This window comes from Cygnus olor, chromosome 4 (assembly GCF_009769625.2).
Source record: "Cygnus olor isolate bCygOlo1 chromosome 4, bCygOlo1.pri.v2, whole genome shotgun sequence".
NCBI lineage: Eukaryota > Metazoa > Chordata > Aves > Anseriformes > Anatidae > Cygnus > Cygnus olor.
In genome coordinates, this window is record NC_049172.1 from 45691091 (window position 1) to 45709735 (window position 18645).

The 18645-nt window shown below is 41.2% G+C and overlaps 1 protein-coding gene across 1 annotated transcript in view; it reads left to right on the forward strand.

The window, feature by feature from the left end:
- The first annotated feature begins 4487 nt into the window (after positions 1-4487).
- Positions 4488-18645, forward strand: part of MAPK10 (mitogen-activated protein kinase 10) — a 102921-nt gene continuing 88763 nt past the window's right edge. The window contains 1 exon segment of the mRNA XM_040557217.1: positions 4488-4576. Coding sequence (XP_040413151.1) covers positions 4523-4576 — 54 coding nt within the window. The 5' untranslated portion in view covers positions 4488-4522.

Below are 18645 nucleotides of genomic sequence, written 5' to 3' on the forward strand. Positions count from 1 at the left end.
ATCTGTTATTTCCTGTGAGGTAATTTAGATATAAGGAGACAACTGTTTTTTGTTTGTTTTTTGACAACTATTTAACCTTTATGTCCATTAGAATTTCAAGTGCTTACCATATCTAAGCAATGTTTGGCCCTAAATTAATTAGTTAATAGAATTTGCATTCAAGCCTGTTAATATTTGACCCACAGATTAAAGGGGCAATTGAGACGGTGTTCGGTACCTGATTACTATGGAAGGAGAAAGAAATTAAAAATAGTGCTCTCAGTTCTTTTTTTTTTTTTTATTAGTAGTAGTAGTGAACAAGTATGATAAGGAAGAGTTTTCCTAATAGGAATGAATATAACCGTTTTGCTACACTGTCTGTGTTATTAGTAGAGTAAAAGGAACTCTGGTTTGCCTCTAGGAGGACTAATAAGAGAACCAGAAGGTGAGAGAAGCAAGATAGGCAATGTATTCAGGCTTTGGGAATTGGAATTGAAGAAATAGTAAATTAGGTGTAGTCACCCGCATTGTTAGTCTGCAGTTCTTCAATTTTGATTTGAGAAATAACAGCATCTGTCAACTACTTAATTCTTGTTATGGGAAACAGTATTCAACAGCATTCTACCTTCTATTTGCATTATTGTTACTGCAAGTAGCATTTCTGAATCCACTACTACCCCCGGGACTAAAGAGACAGCGCGGTTTAACAAGATAATTGTATGCATACTTAATTTTAAGCAACTGAATCATCCCGACAAATCTAAGCAATTGAACAGTGCCTTAATCAGACTATTCAGGTACTTAATTTTAAGCACAGCATTAAGAACTGACTACATTAAGCTAGAATACATGAAAATCTAATTGCAATGTAGGAAAAAAAAAAGTTTCCACGGGCAGAAATCAGTTTTCCCTCCACTATACGTCTCCCCCATGCCCAACTGCATTTACATCATAGTTTTCTTCAACCCTAGCAATACCAGCATGTTTGCTGGCTGAAGTTGCTGAACTTGCAATGTCGTTGCTTCCCAGTATTGGAGACCAGGAGTGAAGTAAAAGGCGTAATTCTGAAACAGAGCTCTTGCTGTGAGATACCAGCCAGCTATAATCCCATCTGTGTAGGTTTACAGCCAGGATCTGGGTCATGTGAAATTCTCCCTGCCTCCACCCAGAAGCACTCTAATGATTATTCATGATAAATTTTAAAAAGAGTGCTGCAGCGTATTGCTAAGTGAATGCATCTTCATTTTCGGACTCCCTCCCACTCGAGCATTTCCAGTAGCCATTATTGTAACAGTGCTGACAACTCCCTGATTAATCCCATCCGTGTGTTGCTTATCTTAACTCTTAACTGCTCCAAGCTCAGTCTTTACTGCCTTGAGTGTAATGTAGCAATTGCCACAGCAGTCCAAAAAAAAAAAAAAAAAAAAAGGTTAAATCTGGCATATTCCCTAACTGGATCTTCTGAAATGCCTTTACTATTTTATTTAGCAGTAGCTTCAGCCTCACTGGCTAGGCTCTGTCAGAAAAGAGCAGGTGTCCCAGGCATTTGTGGTCTTACATCACAAATCAGGTTTTATCTGGAAATCTGGAACGACCCCGGTGTGTTCTGCTTGGGCTGTTGCCATGTCTAGCTTCAGTCTGTCCCCGAGCTGCTGCTGTTACCATGTCATCAGCTATTATGTGAATACCGGCAATGCCTTCAGGTCTTTCAGTGCTCGTTTGCAAAAAGACTTTGTCAGCTGATTTGATTGCCAAAAATAAGTAGATAGATGGAAAAACATACATTTTTTTCACCAGAGTACGTGGTTCAGACAGTTGATTATCTGAGCTGATTTGTTAGTGTCTGTATAGATTACTATGTATGTCTTTAGCAATTTGTGTGGAATGTCTGGCAAGGGAACTGATGATCGTTGTCTTGGGCTAGCGTTGTCAAGGCCTCTGAAATCTGTATGCATCCCATTTCCCTGTGCCTCTCTGCAGCTTTTGCCAGGCTGTCAACCCACAGGGTGGGCTTGCTTGCTTCAGCCCCTCCTTTTACCAGCTCTGTATGTGCATCTTCCTCCATCTGTCACTGCAAAGGACGTATTTCTGCATCCACATATGACAGCGGTGACTCAGCATTTGATGTATTTATTGGGCTTACTCCCTAAGTTTTCTACTTTCCCAACATTTCTGGGGATTGTGTAATCGGCTCTTCTTTGGTCCTGTGTGTGTTCAACTACAGTAAGCTTATAATGCACGCTAGCTTTAACTCTAAACATCTAACCAGTTGGTTTTGAAAATATACCATTTCTAATGAGAGAGAGAACTAAAGGGTGCCCTTGGTCTTGGTAATCATTTTAGTGAGGAATTCTACAAGTGACTCTTCCATGATCTCCATTTATTACAAACACAATGGTCAGCTAGTTTTTAAATACCTTTGATACCTTTTTCAGTCGTAGGACAGTAGGAGAATTGTAGCTGCAGTGCCAAACTTGAAATGCATACATGTATTGTCTTGACCTTAACTGTTGGATTCATCTTTCAGTTGGCTGGCGGGTTCCTCACCCTGCTGCAGGGTTCAGAAATGAGACTGAACACACAGGAGCAGACCCAAGAAGCCAGGCTAAGAGCTTGCGTCGGGTCAGGGGAGCATGTCTGCGCTTCAGGTGTTAACATGCAAAGAGAGGGTTAAGGCAATCCACGGATGGCTTGCTGTTTATTTGCCCTCTTAAATGATAGTTTGAAATCCATTTTACTGTGTAATCTATGTTACCGTGTACAGAAGAATAGTATGAGCACATCAAAATTCAACGAAGAATGTGTAGATCTGTTATTGGCTCGATTACTTTTTTTTTTTGCGTGAGACAACAGTTGTGTGATTTTCAGCATTTCTGCTGCTGCTTTGTGTGTTGGACAGATTCTGGGTGTTTCTGTCCAAGTACCAAGTCTCTTTTCAGTTTATTTATGGGAGCTGTTGTTCTGTGCTTACTTGAACTTGGGCAGTTAGTTTCTCCTTCCCTTACTTTGAGCCTGCTGTTGTGCAGCTGGCTGGTCAGTATGGGGACTTTGGGTTGTTTTGACTTAGAGCCAGCTCTGCAACTGTACTTTGCTTTTCGCACCTTAAGTCTGGCATGCAGCAGTTTTTTTATTTATCTAGTTATCTATTGCTGCATAGCTATAATTATTTTTAATTCTAAAACAGAAATTCTTCTTTTTTACTTCAGATTTTTCATGTATTTGTGTAGTCTTTTTTTAGGTGCAGGTGTAACAAGAACTTGTTCATAACCAGTGTTAAGTACCTTTATTACCTGAGGAAAAGAAACCTCTCTCTAGTGGTGTTTCTTCCAGTGTCAAGTTTCTTCTTGATAACTTGGTCAACAGATAAGAGCCAAGTCAAAAGCTGCCAAAGAGAGGAATATTTCTAGCAATTTTAAGTATTTTATATTGTATGCGTCTGGTAATGGTGGGTACCTTAGTTCAACCAGTCACACAGCATGATGCAGTTGATGGGCACAGCATCTAGCAGTTGCTCAACCAGAATGCCAAGTGAACGCTGCAGTTTCTTCTTCCTCTGCGTTTGTGCTCATCATGAGAATCAGCCCTAAATATAAAGTTAGAGGACATCTGGGGTCTTTCATGGATAGATGAGATAGTTATACCTGCTGCTGCCCACAAATATTTGTCTTCCCACACCACAGGAGCAGCTCTTTACCCCCAGTGCTCAGGAGCTGCACTGCAACTCTGTGTGTGTAAAAATGCTGTATTTAAGTGTGAAGATACTGCACTCATTTCCTTGATTCTTAGACACCGTCTTCAGGACTAGTGTAAGTTGCTCTGCGCTAAAGTTATTGTTTTGTCCTCTTTGTTAGAAAAGTCCTTTCTTCTGGCTGCCGGGATGTTCTCACAGGGCTATGTGTTTTGTTCTGCTAGCCTGCAGTAAGAAACTTTTTTTTTCATTTACTGTATTTGAAGTAACTTTAGTCACTGTCGCTCATCTAGCTTTCAGCTTTGTTGTCCTCATTCATTGTTTTCCACTGCTACTGATAAAGAAAAATCACTTTGTGACCTTAATGTTTGAAGGAGTAATCAAAAGGAATGGGATGAGATGAAATTCATGGCATCCCTTGAGTCAAAATACGATTTGTTGATTTCACAAAAGAAATCAACGAGCACGCAAGTGTATTATCCCCATGGTTTCTTTGGTGTAACTCGGTTATTTTAAATAGAAGGGTGTGTGGAATGGTACGTGATTGACTAGCAGGCATGTGCCTGGACAAAGCCAATGGAAACAAGACATTTAACTTTGTGGAGGAACGTTGTTTTTTTTGTTTCTTTTTTGTTTGTTTGTTTGTTTTTTCCAGAAATGAGTTTTGGGCACAAAAGCCCATATGAAGAAACTGACAAAAATCTTGCCGCAGCAGACTCCTGAATGTCTTCCATGTCTTCACGCAGCCTGTGCATGTGGAAGTCAGCAACAACAGCAGCTGCTGGACCAGCCAGCCTCTGCTTCTGTCTCTCCCCTTCAGGGGGAGAAGACAAGGAAGAAAATGGGAGTTGCTTTATGTTTCCTGTTCCTGTTTATTTCAGATCTGGGAAGAGCTGCTGCTTTGCTCTGGTAATTGGGTTACATATACTGAGAGGCCAATATATTTGCATAATTAATAGTCTGTTGTGACAAATGATGTTTTTGTGAGACCTATGTGGAGCATGCTGCATTTTAATGTTGGAAAAACCACAGTTTGGTTTGTTCATCTATAAATATGCATCCCTGCTGTCATGTAGAATACGCATAAATCACATTTCAAACATGAGATAATCATCAGCAGTCAGTAAAAAATAGATATTTCCATGGCAACAGTTGCTAAATTAAACAGGGAATCAGTACCTCCTCCCCTGTTCTTGTCCAGAAACCTCCCTTGCTTTAGATCCTATGTACCTTACTGATGATTAACAAAATAGTCACACTTGTTAAAATTAATAAATTCACCATTGTGTGTGTGAAGAGTTATTAGAGCAAGAATTAGCAATAATTAAGTACTGCTGACAGCACTGGGCATCAGCTTTTTACATCTGTACTTCCTTAACTCTCTGTAGGCCCTGTCAAACACTTAATATGGTCTTTCTACGCCCCTGCTGGAGGGTGCTGTAAGTGTATTTTAAAAGCCTTGGAAAAATCTTCTGGTCTGGATCAAATTCTGACTGGTCTTCTTGGCCTCTGCTTGAGGTGGGTTGAAAGGTGTCTAAATGATGGCACTTCCATGGCTTTGTGCTCTCTCCCTTTTCTTGATGGACATGCAGGAAAATGCCTTTTTTAAGGAATAAACTGAAATGGTTCCTCAGACATTTGGAGACCCCAGTATGGGGCAGGTAACGTAAGAGAGAGCTCGAGGATGGTGGGCTGAGGGATGCTGGCATTTGGGGCTGCCCCAAGGGCTTCTCATTGGATACCATAGCTGATGGGAAACCAAAAGGCAAAAAGGTAGACTTTCACGAGAGCAGACAGGTAGCTCACCTGTGGTGGACAGATACTGAGTATTAAAGACACTGTTCAGAAAGCATCAACGGAGGGGTTCCTGCTCGTGCGGCTCCAGACGGAAAGCATCTGCTGGGAGCTGTGGACTGGTCCTGATAAAAGCTGTGGGGCGGATAGGGGCACACACTGGGAGGCTGCTTGGCAGGGAAACAGCCCATGAGGCTCTGAGATGCTGGGGACCAAAATCCCAAGGCCTCAGTCGGCTTGTTCACTTCCACACCTCGAAGTTGCAAGGAGGAATGGCACGTTTCTCTGCAGTTTTCCCCATGCCATCTTTGGGTCGTCTGTTCCACCATTTTGCATGGAAGTTAAATGGGTTGTGCAGTGTCTTGCTTGCTTTGTTTCACCAGAGAAATTATGCCACTTTTCTTTGGATCTTTACACCAGGATCCTTACACATCCTTGCAAAGAGAACACCAGGGACCTCAAGCAGAATCATAGCTTATAGTTTTGTTCATCTCCGTTCCTGCTTTTGTTTCAAGTTCTCATGGTTTGAATGAGATGAGCACTGTGAAAGCAGGGAGTTGTCAAAAGATAATCCAAGGGTTCACAGAGCTGAGCCGGAACCAGCTTCAGGGCATTGTGTGTGTTTTTCTCATTGCTGCTTTAGTGAACGTGCCTGTTCTGGCACGTGTGTGTAGATTTACAAACTCACAGGGAAAGAAGTGTAAGATAATGCCACTTCGTTGTTCAGTTTCAGTGTCCCAGCTCCATGTGATTCAGATGTGTTCAGAAGCTGCCTCCTCAGGAGGCACTTGGATGGTTTTTTACTGCTTTTATACGGAAAGAACATGTCATTTGAGAGGAAGAGCAAATCTTACAAGTTGGTAGAAACAAGTGGGGATTGTAGGTTCTTGTCAAAAATTTGCAGTGACTCGGAGTGGATGGTGAATGTTTTCCTCTTTCTGATGTGTCTCATTCCATGAATAATCCTCTCAATGTTGAAGAAGCACCAATAAAATAAGCCCTAGTGAAAGGGGAACAGCTTCCAGTCTGTGGGTTGAGATGTACATTTGCTGGTTCCTCCTAGAGTGGGGACACAGCGGTGCTTCAATAGCTTATGCTAGGGTGGTGTGAAACACAAAAAAGAAATCTTGGCATTTGGGGGATAAATGCATGTCATAGTCCTAATAACTTTCTTTTTAGTGATGTGAATGGGAAAGTGAAAATGTCAAAGGACAGAGATGCTCAGACTTGTACCATAAAGCATTCTGGCAAACTCAGGCAGAGATGAAGACGACAGATGTGGAGGCTTTCAGAAATCTTTGCTTCCCTTCAGAGGTGGTTGGATATGTAGAATCATGCTTCCTTGCGGCAGGGAAGAGTGGAAGGGATCAGTGAGCAACAAGGAACTTGATTGGAAGGAAATTGTCTCTGTTTTGGTTGCTAAAACTCTGTGTTCCTGATCAAAATTGGGCCATTTGCCAGACTGTTGTCTTGATAGCTGCTGAAGCCAGCAGAATGTTAGTAGCTCTTATTTGATTTTATCGCTGTTATTTTTTAAGCCCAGAAGTAATAAGAAATGTGCTTGCTGTTGGTCTTCATTAAGAATACAGAATGAAACATCTCAGCTGCTTTTAACTGTTTGCTACATCTCTAAACCAGCTCATTTTCCAGCTCCATCTAACTCTGTATGTGATCAATTACAGTTAATCTGCTGTATTTGAAGGGAGTTTAATGAACTTTATCCTGGCAGGAAGGAAGTCTGTTAATTTGGATATTCTGAGTTCAGGGGGTTGTGTATTTGTGTCCTTCCACATTTACTCAGAAATCTGAGAGAGAATAACTGCTTTGCAGGGAACACATGGTTCTTTCTACATTCGGAGCCTGTCCATGTTTTCTGGCAGCTGGCTGCTATACTGGATTAAATTTTAATAGTCTGTTTTTCATTGTTAAGCTTGGAGAATCAGGGACACAGATGATAGCTTAATCTGTGTCATAATGAAATTAACACTAATAGCCCAGTCTTGGGGTTCCTGAAAATACACATCTAGAGATTTTCAGGGCTAAGCTGTACAGATGGAGCTTGGGGTGACTTGAAACTTTGTTTTTTTTAACTAATGTATGGAAGTTGGCTTTTGATGTGCTTGTTGTTGTTTTCCTGCCAAGTCTGTGTCTGAACTCAAGTGCAGAGTAGACTAACATGTTCAGCAGCATTAGGAGTGTCAGGTAGGGTTGTCAGGTAATATAAAACTCAAATTCTCTGTCTCCGAGGTAATTTAGCCATGGAGCACATCACTGAAAAGTCAATTGCTTGCTTCCTACCATTTGTGCTCCCAGAATACCTCAGAATGGGTTTTTGACCGCCAGCCATCACGCTGGTTGCATGTTTACAGGTCACGTAACTATCAAATGGTTGCATGAAGTGAATGAAAAATGCCTTTCTCAGCACTTCATTGAGAACAGGGATTCTTCTTTGGCGTCAGTCATGTCCCCTCTTCAAAAATCTTATCTATCTCACTCCAGCTGAACAAAGGGACATGAGACCAAAGAGCACCCGTGTGGGTAAGGTACTGTTGTTGCCTCTCTTGCTTTTGTCACCAGCCTGTTTGACCAGCGAGACGCTTCTCACTGAGGCTGAGAGGTTATGCCAGCGAGTGCACGGGGCATTGAGCCAAGCTGTGATTCTGGGGTCAAACTCTGCAGACTGAAGACAGGAAAGGGGGGGAAGTAACGACGGCCCGGGAGAAGACAACGGTGTCCCTGAGGGGGAAAGGTGAAATGGTAGAAGTGAGAAGGGTGCTCTCCTAAGAAGAGGAGTCATACAGAATGACCAAGTGAGAAGAAGGCGTTGTAGGCAGCAGAGGAGGAAAAAAAAAAAAAAAAAAGTGTTGGGCATCGAAAGAGAACAGTGAACAAAATAGAAAAGGAGGAGAAGGCATAGGTAGAAGAAGCAGATAAAAGACAGAATGAAAACCAGAAGAGAAAGGAGAGAAAATGAGGCACAGAAGAAAAAGGTGCTTGAAGGAATGCATTGATACATGGCAGCAAGCAAGTTTAGGAGTGGAACTAAGGGGGAGAGAAATTGGTTTGGGAAAAAAAAAAGATACCATTCTATGTCTAAATTGTGTGCTTTCCTGCAAGGCATTTCCTTAGGCTTTTTGGAAGGATGATCCCCTTGGTCTCCTCTGTCTTCTTGGGACATCCTCAGTCACTCCAGTTCCCATCTTCTGCATATTAATTCCTCACTACGGTTCTTTACAGCCCTTTTCAAGCTCCGGAGGAGTTAGCAGTTTTCTTGTTCTGAGCATTGTGAACAAGATTTTAGTTGTTAATTTTAGATTTTTTTTTCTTCGGCCTTGAAAGAATTAAACCAGTGCTGATTGGTGTGGAGGTGAGCTGCTGCTGTCAACTTCTGTAACTCACAAGGCAGGCAAGCCTCATTTCTGGAGAAATGTTGTTTTAAGGTAAGAGTCTTCAGGAGCGGGCCAATGATTTTATTTTGGCTTTTGTAAAGGTGAACGTGCAGTTTAAAATCCTGCTTTATGTCCCTTTCTTCTTTGCACCTTCCTCCCCTCCCCCCCCCCCCTTTCAGTGTTTGTCTAAAAGCATGGTTTTTTTTAAGGCACCAACTGACAGCACAGGTGACAGAGATGTGTTTTTCCTGTCTCTCTGAATGTTTGCGTTTGTTGCAAAGACCTCATTCATATTCTTGTCACTGGTGTAATGTTCAAATATTTTGAAATGCCTCAGAGTGAGACCCGACCTTGTAGCCTGGTGCTGGTGTTGTGTTCTAAGTGTTGTCTCTGCAAAGCTTAGTAATGAGCGGAAGACAAAATATACATACATTTGTTTTATGTGTAATTAACACCTGCTGTCATATGTGCTTGCTCATTTCTTACCTCTAGAGACAGGGAATCCATGAAACTGAATACGTAAGTAATAGACAAAATGTTGTGGTATAAGGTGTATTTATTCCTGAGTATGTTGTCAAGAGACAAAAAAAAAAAAAAAAAATCAGCTTTAAGTTGTTATAAAAGGTAAGCATGACCAAGAGATCCAAAAAAATTTGAGTTCTGCTTCTGGACATAGGTTAGACCTTTCCTTGCCATGGAGAAGATCTTCATTCCTACATCTTCTGTAAACTTTTGGCAAGATTTCAAGCCTTTTATGTGACATGGCTGGTGATGACTCTTACTAAAGGCAGGCGATGGACTGTTAGCTTGGTAAATAATAGAATTTCTCTTACTTTGTAAGAAGCACTGAGGACTTCAATGTAACTCTCTGCTTTGAGGTACAAAGTGCAAGTTGAATGGGATTTAAACTGTTATGTTTGTGTTTGGTATTTATCCAGATTGTAATAATCTGATAAATGAACTGTAATACTATTCCTGATCAAATAAATGGGGTTATATATTTAGTTTGTAATAGGTAAAAAGCAGAGAATGCTTCTGAAGCATAAATATTTACAACACTTTGCCATTCTGGTCATAAGAGAATCGGGGGCATGTTCCTAAAAATGTCGCAGCGTTCAGATAGGCAATGCATGCTTGTGCCTGCTGTCTTAAGCCATTTCTGCAGCTGGGATTGTTTTGTGTTTTTTTTTTTCAGTACCTGAAGCTTTCCTTCACATTCGTGATTATTCTGGTCGTCTGTAAGCTCACAACTCTGTCCTGTGTAGTTAGGTAAAGTACAACCGAGTTCACAACCATCTGAGAAATAGAGAAATGCTTGTCCAGCATGTCTAAAATTGCCAGTAGTGTATTAGTTCAGCTTTTATCCAGAATTGGTGAAGCACAACCCTGTTTTCTTCTTATGAAGTTTATAACCTGGATGGAATCAGAGGTTTGAAGGTTCTGCAAGTTACTGAATGTAGAAAGGGTGCAAGTGAAACCAGCCTGCTAACAGCCTAATTCATTTTGAGTCTGGGAGAGGCGTTGAACCAGGGACATGAGTGAAAATGTGGCTTAAAACATCTGGATACTTCACCTCTCTCTATTAATTATTTCAGTCCTCAGCAATGGCACTATTCTGACAATAAGAGAGAGATGATCCGTTTGAATAATTTATTGCAAAAGGTAATGCCTGGAAGGTTTGGAGTCCTCAGAGTTCAGGGCATGCTGTGCTGCGTGGTTCTTTTAGCTGTTTGATGATGAGTCTCATCTCAGAAACACGTATTAGCAAGAGTAAGAAAACATTGTTCAGCCAGAGGGTTTTTTTGTTTGCTTGCTGAGCGGGACAAGGTTGATGAGGTACAAGACCCCGAGGCTCTCCCCATGCCCTGAAGGAGTGCTTGCACTCTATGGGCGGAGAGGATCTTGGTGGCATATCAACATGGGATGTCATTGCACTGGGTAAGCACTGGGCAAGCATGTAAAGCAGAACTGACCTTCCCCTTCTGCCTGGAACACTATGGTGTGTGAAATGCCCAGCTGAACTGACACCTCACTGCAGACAGCTCAGTCCCTTGTCATAGACCAGAACCGCAACTTCAATCAGCAGTTTAGATATCTCGGGGTCTAAGCAGAGGCAGATCATCCCTACTAAGTTAAGGATAAGTGGTTGTTGAGAGGGGAACAGTTGCCAATACTGTTAAAGTGACCAGCAGCAGTTGCACTCTCAGCAGTGGAAAATGTTGAGAGTTAATTCAAATCCCGGAGCTTTCATCTGAACACCTGCTGTTTAGAATCAGAATATGAAATATTAACTGATAGATATGAACTGATGATATTTATTAACTGATATATAATATATGAAATATTCATATTCTCAAAAATGCACCCAAAGGCAGCAGCTGTTACTCCTGAAATTAAGAGTATTTAACGTCTCTTAAAAAGAGTAATATGAGTAGCACAGGTAGATTATGTGCAGAGTCTCTAGGGTTGACTCCTGACAATAAAGTAAAATAACAGCCTGCAAATGGATGCATCATTTAGTAGAAGGAACTTTGTGAAACTTATTTGGTGAGAAATCAAGCCACTGGCCATTCTGCAGTAGAGTTGGGTAGTGTTACTGTTCAGGCATCAGAGATGAGAGAATAGGCTGTCAGATTCAAAGGCCAGGTTTATGTAGACTTCTATGCTCAAAGCACTGCACACGTTAAACAAGCACGATTGGATAAACTTTGTAGAATACATAGAGCTGGTAGATGTGCTGGATATTGCAGTATAATGTGGGCTTTAGAAATAAATGCTCTTGATCTAAGCAGTGTAAATGGCATATTATTATGAACAGTGCTCCATTTTTGCTGTAGCATGTAAGATGCTTTATTTTTAAACTCTTTCATGGGATTTAGGCTTGCATGGAAGGCTTTGTATTGGAGTGGTAAAGTGTGGTTTTCTACACAAAGAATTGAGATGGTGTTTGTTTAGTTTCCAGAGTTGAGTATTTGGTACACTGAGTGGTTCTCCCAGATTTTCGGTTTAAAAAATGCAGGAAGTGTGTAAGGCTGCAGTTTTTATGAAGTACTTCATAAAATAACTATGTGGGAAGACCCACAGGTGTTATTTAAAAAAGAGAAACAAAACCCACAACCTTTTCAGCTGACTGGTTAAATGTTTTAACAGAGAGAGTTTGATTTACCCTGGGTAACTTTCAGATGTGTAATGTGCTGTTAGATATGAACGTTATTTGTATGCCTTTTTTTTTTGTTGGAACAGCTGATGTTATTTTGTAGACAGCCAGAACTGTGGTCACCTATGGCACTTCCAAATGAGGCTCTCTGTGTTGTACCAACAAAGTAATGCTATCCATTGTACAGAAGTCAAACAGAAGAATAATGAAACAAGGTGCTTATTCTCCGTTAGCTTTTGCTAACTCTTGTTTGATTTTAGGTTTAGTGGCCTGAAGTTAAAAGAGGAGCCAAGTTTTCAGTGAATGTTCAAAAGTTGCTCCCAAAAGGACTAGTAATTACAAGAATAAAACAGGTAGCCATGGAGGTCACATTACTGCATGTGTAATCCACAGCTTTCTGTGTAAGGGTTTACAAGGTGCCATGTAGAGAATACAGGCCATACACTACTAGCTAGAGTCAGCTATGCCTCTAATTTTACCGCAGAAATCAATTGTTTTGGGTGAATTTACTGTATATGATCACGTGCAAAATAGCAAGACCTCATGCTGCTGCTCATTTGAAATCACTCTGCACTCTCAGTTACTCAGTTACTTTTTCAGATTAGCCAGTGATTCTCCTCTTCCATAATGCACTTTCTCCCATTGTATTTTAACTAATTAATCATAGATGTAAATCTCCATACCAAATGAGTACTTTTGAGCCAGGAATGCAAGCTGCAGCACTGTTTTTAGTGTGCTGCTGGCCATGATTAGTGCTTAAGGGCTTTGCTTGTGTGCATTTAAGAAAAACAATGAAATCAACATAATGACTGCTATTTTTGGATCTTCTATCTTTTATTGTCTTTATATGGCTATCTTTATCTTTACATCTTTTCACTTACTCTACATTTGACAGGTTTTCGTATATGAGAATGCGTTTGTGTTGGGATGCTCAGAGGCAGTTTTAGTAGCAATACACTTGAAGATAATGGCCTTCCCCTTCCATACTTACCCTCCCTTTGTTCTGGCTTTTCGCAGATTCTGTTTCTCAACAGGTCAGACTGCTCTACTGCTGTCCTTTCTTTGCACTTGTTTGCCCCATAGCTGTGCTGCAGTAATATGTCTGGATAAGGAGTTAAATGAGACTTCTTTCTAGGTTGTTGGAATGGGACACTGATGAGCTCCTAGAGGGCTTTTGTGGACCAGAGTACGATATACAAAAATAGGAATGTATTTGTGTGTCACATCAACATTCGGGTTTTTGGTACACCAATCCTGCAATTCAGAGTCTGTTACCTAAACTATAGTTTATTAAATGCTTAGACTGATTGATAATCAGTATCTCAAAAAAAGGAGGAAGCCCAAAAGGTCCCCATGTAAGAATATGGCCTGAGGCTCAAAGTAGTCATTTGTTCTGCTTCAGATGTGTCTCAGTGCTAAGGGGTTACTGAGTTATGACTGTTTCGGTTGGTTTGATGTGCGTTTAGACGGTTTCAGCTACCATTTTTCAAGGTTATGTTTGTTATGGAGCCTTCAGGCCACTTCCACTATTAACTAACAGATTGTGACACCCCGTAGAGTTCTTTTAGAACAATAGATCGTGCAAAAAGTTGTCCACTGCATCTTAATGCCTATGGTAAGGCCATGGCAAGTTCTAATTTGGAAACTGAAACCACGGGCAATATAATGACGTTCATTTTTATTTCAGTAAGCCTACAGAAGGTTTTTTCATCAGTTTAAGTGTTTATGGTACCAAAAATTCTCAAGCACATCCAAGTTCTAGAAAGCAAGGTTTAAGTTCATCAAGTCATTTCTGTGATCAGCTATGTAGTGGTGGTGATGTGCTGCAGCGCTCTGCTTGCAGAACACTGGTGACGTTATCTGCACTGCACAAGACACAAATATAAAGGGAATTTCTGCTCCAACGAACTAAAGTTACAGAGAGCAGACACAAAGAAGGTCTTGACTTGCTGTGCATCCCAGAGTAAGGAGTTGATTGCAGGTACAGTTTGACATCATTAAATAATTTCTGGTAGGCTTCCCTTTGTGTTTTTAGTTTTTAATGATTTTGGTTGGGAGCTGCAGTTTACAAAATACTTGGCAATGTAATTGTGGGCTCTTTAAAGTGGCTGCAATAACCTCAGACAAGGAGCAGAAAAGAATTTACTGGCAAAAGTGATGCTTCCTTACTTTAAATGATCCAATTGAAATCAGTGAGGATTTCCTTGCCTGATAAATTTTTTATCTGCCCTTTAAAGACTCCACTCAGTTTGTCAAGATGCTGTTTCTTTTTAAATGTTGGATATTAGGGACCCCTCAATTCAGTGCACAGATTCTCTGAAAGTTGAAGGACAAGAAGTTCCTGGAAAGAAGTCAAATTCCTTCCTTCTTCATGTACAGAACTGTGATTTCACTGTTTTTGACAAATAATCCTATAGTGACAATGGCTGGCTTGTGGCTAGAGTTTGTTTTGTAGGCTTCGTGGTAAGAACGGTGAGGGGAATATAAGCTTGAATGACAAAGATTTGTAATACGGAGCCTGAAATATACATTTGCTAGATTGCTGGTAAAAAATAAAAATAAAAAATGCAGCATCATAAAAACGTACTCTTGAAAAAAAAACCACTGTAATTTGGGTACATTGAAACTCCTTGGGAAGGGATGGATTGGAAGAGTCAGTACTAACAAATTTTGAAGTTTATAACGGTGCATGAAATTACTAAAACAGACTTAAGTGAAAATTTACATGTTAAAGCAGACAATTTTTAACGTATCACTAAAGAGTCTTAATTCTTTTATGTTCATGTATGGTTGCAAAGGACTTGGGATCTCACCAGTGGGTGGAAAACCATGTTAATGCTCAGTCGGCAAATCTGTGCTTGGTGAGTGTGATTTTTGCTGGGAGTTTCTAATCTTAGAGATGTGATAGAATTTCAAGTCATACCCTAACAGGATTTGTAGGGGTTTAGTTGTAGTTTGAAAGGATATTCCTCACCCTTATGTACTGCAGCAACCCGAAATGATCAGGAACTAGATGCTCTGAAGAGAGCAAACAGCTTGGGAAAGCTGCAGCTCACAAGGAAACAGAACATGATCTCTATGCAGAATTAAGGAAAGAAAAGCTTTTTTCAGATGGAAGGTAATGGATTCAGGTACACATATCTAAAACACCAAAGCATGCAGTTGTTAGTAAAGGGATAGGACTTTATTTTTTTCCCAAAGGTTACAGAGGCATTTTCTGTAGAGTTTTCTTGTGTATGTTAGTCTGTTGCAGCATCAGTATGGCCAAAAGAGGCCATTTCGACTGTTTTAATGCTATATGATATCAAAAGTTTGTATGTAGTTCATAGAAACACATTCAAAACTGTGGGAAAATGCATAAAAGAGCCTCCGAAAGTTGTGCCATAATGGAGAAAAATGCATACAATTAGCCTTAACAGAAATGCACAAAAATGTGTGAAAAGAAGCATGTTAAGAAAAACTTCAGGAAAAGCACAGAATTTGGGGAGGTAGATGTAGCCGATGCTCAGGTGTCATTTCTGAAAACACGGTCAACTGTGCTGTTGAAATGAGAAAGGTGCTGTTTAAAACAGCCTTTCCAGCATATACACTTGACTGTGGCCACGAAAGCAAGCAAGGATGTAAGAAAGAAGTCAGGAGGAGGAGGAGTGTTGTTGGGCTGCATGCTGAGAGCAGGCAGCCAGCGGTTAGCCACCTTCGAGAGACAAAAGCAAAGTGTATTCAGAGACTGATGTTCAGAGAGGATGTGTGCTGTTCCCAGAGAGGGAAGGGGGAAGAGATGGAAACCACAGAAAGCCTTGAGTAGTCGGGCAGCACGTCCACTACCCATGAGGAGGAAATAAACCAGCAGGATGTGGTAGGTTGGTACATTCAGCAGACTGGGAAGGAACAGAGACGGTGCCTTCTCACAGCTTGATCAATAGGGTTGGGAGGTGGCGAGAGGAACATGGGTTAGCTTAAAGAACCATTTTGTTTGACGCGTTTCATTTTGGATGAGAGATTTTCTTCTTTGGGGGTGGACATTCAAGTGATGCTCTTTAGAAGAAATTATTTACCCCTACTGTAGTTTTGTGGAAGAAAGGAGTGTTTTTTTTGTTGTTTTTTTTAATTTATTGTTTGCTTGTTTTTTTATACTTTTTTCTTTTATTCCACTGAGAACTTGTCCCTGATCAGTATGGTAACACTAACAATTTGTTCACCTAATTTCTCATGGTATTTATTTTCTAAGGCTGTGTTAAATCAAAGCATATAGGTGTTTCAGCGGTACAGGCCGTAGCTCTGGCTCTGGCTGACAGGCAGCTTGAATCAACTGTTGTGAAGGCAGCAGCTGGGGAAATTCTGCTTACTGCCCCCTTCAGCGGGTTAAACCATTTGGTTTAGTGAGTTGGGAGCTTAGGCAGCGCACCTGTGCAGGCTTACAGAACATGGAAGAACGAAAGGAAGCCATGTGGCCCCTTACGATGGCCAAAAGGTGCCTCATTCTCTTCCTCAGCAAAGCACTGACCTGCCCTTTTGGTCACTGTAGCAAAAGTAGCAGTTGTAACGTCTTTATCAACAATAACAACATAATAAGCAAGCAATAAAAATAAAATAGATTGGTACACAGTTCATGGAACCAGTATATAACTTCCATTTTCTACTTGTCGTTGCCATCATCTGGTTTATTTGCTGTATGTTGTTTGGGAGATGATGGTTCTGCAATGAACCAAGCTGAAGCATTCGCTCATTGCTCTGACAGCTGTGTGAGTCTGTGGTGCTGGGCCACAGCAACAGCTTAGGTCTTGTTCAACTGTTGCATCGTTCTGGGTTCTTAATAAATACAGGTGAACATACGGCTAGTTACACCACCAAATAACAGATTTTGCTACTAAAATCCATAAAGCTAACTACAGTTAACCCACAGGTAGCCTTGGATGGCAAGCTGAATGTTTTGTAGGTGGTAGTGTAGAACATGATAATCAGTCCTGGAAATGATGTTGTCAGCAAGGTAGGTGACAAATGTGCTCTGCAGTGGCTTAGTTCTGGTTGTCTCTTTTTAAAATACGCTAGTACCAGGTAGAGCAGCCAAACTCTGCTGGCTTTCAAGTTAGAGAATTCTCAGCTGATGCTCCAATCTGTGAAGGCTACCCGCTCTGCATCTCATAGGTGGATGAATGACTGCCGCGGTTCTGACCGTTGCTTCTCTGGTCTTTGTGTTTGCAAAAGGTTATCTGTATTTGCCCAAAGAGCAGTCTGCTCTGAGCAAGTCAGTACTGTACTGGTCTGCTCCTTGTAATCCAGACTGGCAACCATGCTAAGCATCTTCGCAGTCCTTCAGAAAGATAGCATTCATGTTTCAGGAAGGTGATGCATTGTGAAAGCTGTCGTGTTAGGTTGTACTGATGGAGGAGCCAACTGGAATTACTGAGACAGAGCTCTCTTCACTCACTGTAACCTGTGATTTCTGAACTGTAAAGCATTCTTCTTAAAAACAGTGAAAAATGCATATTTAGGTATTTTGAGGCAAAACATACTACAAATACTATAAAGGCTGCACATCGATTATTGCACAGACAGGGATCTTGTCAGCTCCAGCATGACTTTTTGTCAAGGAAGATAGCCCCATGAAAGGAAGATAGAGCAGGCAGCCGATTGGCATTCATCTAATGTGCATGCTATGTAGGTCACCCACTTAGGTTTCAGACTGACCTGTCTTTTCTTCCTGAGTGGTCGAAAACCAACTTCTTGGTTTAGCTGAACAAAACAGTCTGATTCTAACCTTGATGTTGAAATGTTGCTATTTGCACATTTCTCAGTAGTATTCATTGTTTGGGAATCACTGCTGTGCAAGTGTGGTTTCTGTGCAGGCAATAGCTGGCCTATGGCAAGTCCCGGGATGGGGCGCAGCAAAGGGTTGCGCAGGTGTGAGCAAGCACTCGTGCTGTACAGGATCTATCCAGTGCTAGCACAGGACCGGTTGCTGAGGCAGGCTCAGTTTCAACATCACACACCAGCAGCCTTGTCTTCCAGGCTGTTCTTTCTTCCATTCCAACCTGAACTATGTTGGTGTGCATCCAGTAGCATGCTTTGGTGTGCTGGAGTAGCCCTTGGTAATGTTGAAGGTGAAGATGGTTACTGATGCTGACTGATTCTCATTTCATCGTGTCTTGTTTGGCCACAGGTCCCAGATAGATGAGAAATAGCTGAGGAGATGGGACTGGGGGACACGATGGGGCACTATCACTTGTCTGTGACTGTCCATCCTAACGTTTCCTATGCAGTTTTAATGAGCTACTGTGCTAAGGAATTACGGTAACTCCAGATCTGGCTCTCCCTTGGGACACAGGAGCTAGCTGCATGAGCAGTTAGTGTATTGATAGGTCAGGCTGAGTCACTGGGTTTACAGAGCTTCAGTGCAATGCCATCTCACATGCTTGCCTTTTTCACTTGCTAGATGTGACCTAGAATTTGGTATAACTTCCTTACTAATAATACATCTGTAATGCACAGTTTAACCTGCTGAGTCTATCGGAGACTACTGCAGCTGTAGCAGATGAAAAAGTAACTTCAGTGGTTTGGTAGTTTTTCTCCTCTTACTGAAAAAATAAATTGCAGAAAACTTTTAAATGTACGTGGATTGCAAGTTGTCGTTTCTCAGG